This window comes from Phaethon lepturus, unplaced genomic scaffold (genome assembly GCF_000687285.1).
Source record: "Phaethon lepturus isolate BGI_N335 unplaced genomic scaffold, ASM68728v1 scaffold21066, whole genome shotgun sequence".
In the NCBI taxonomy this organism is placed as follows: Eukaryota; Metazoa; Chordata; class Aves; order Phaethontiformes; family Phaethontidae; genus Phaethon; species Phaethon lepturus.
Window position 1 is genome coordinate 1 of NW_010544443.1, and position 339 is coordinate 339.

The 339-nt window shown below is 54.3% G+C and overlaps 1 protein-coding gene across 1 annotated transcript in view; it reads right to left on the reverse strand.

The window, feature by feature from the left end:
- Nucleotides 1-68: 68 nt before the first annotated feature.
- The window catches only part of AAK1 (AP2 associated kinase 1), a 79225-nt gene continuing 78954 nt past the window's right edge, over nt 69-339 (reverse strand). Inside the window, exon 22 of the mRNA XM_010288695.1 lies at nt 69-339. This exon is cut by the window's right edge and continues 12 nt beyond it. Within this exon, the coding sequence (XP_010286997.1) occupies nt 69-339 (271 nt within the window).

Sequence of the window (339 nt, forward strand, 5' to 3'; positions counted from 1 at the left end):
TTCATTTCAGCTAAGAGGTCCTGTGAGAGGTGGTCCTACGGGAAGCACACCTCCCAGCTCACAGCAGATTAAGGCTTTTGCTTTCCCGCTTTGGAAGGAAAGGGTGCTGAAGCAAAGGGATCCCCGCCGGGCTGTAGCTCTGTAGTCCTGGAAGACAGAGGGGCAACAGAGACGGATCCTGCTATCGCCTGCCTGTTGGTCTGAGAAACCACTTTGTAAGCAGCTATGGGCTTGACTTCGAGACCCTGACCATCTTCTGGACTGTAGTGACGGGAATATTTTGACAAGGATTGCGGACGGAATGGCTTTTTTAACACCGAGGCCCCCACCGCCTCCCCG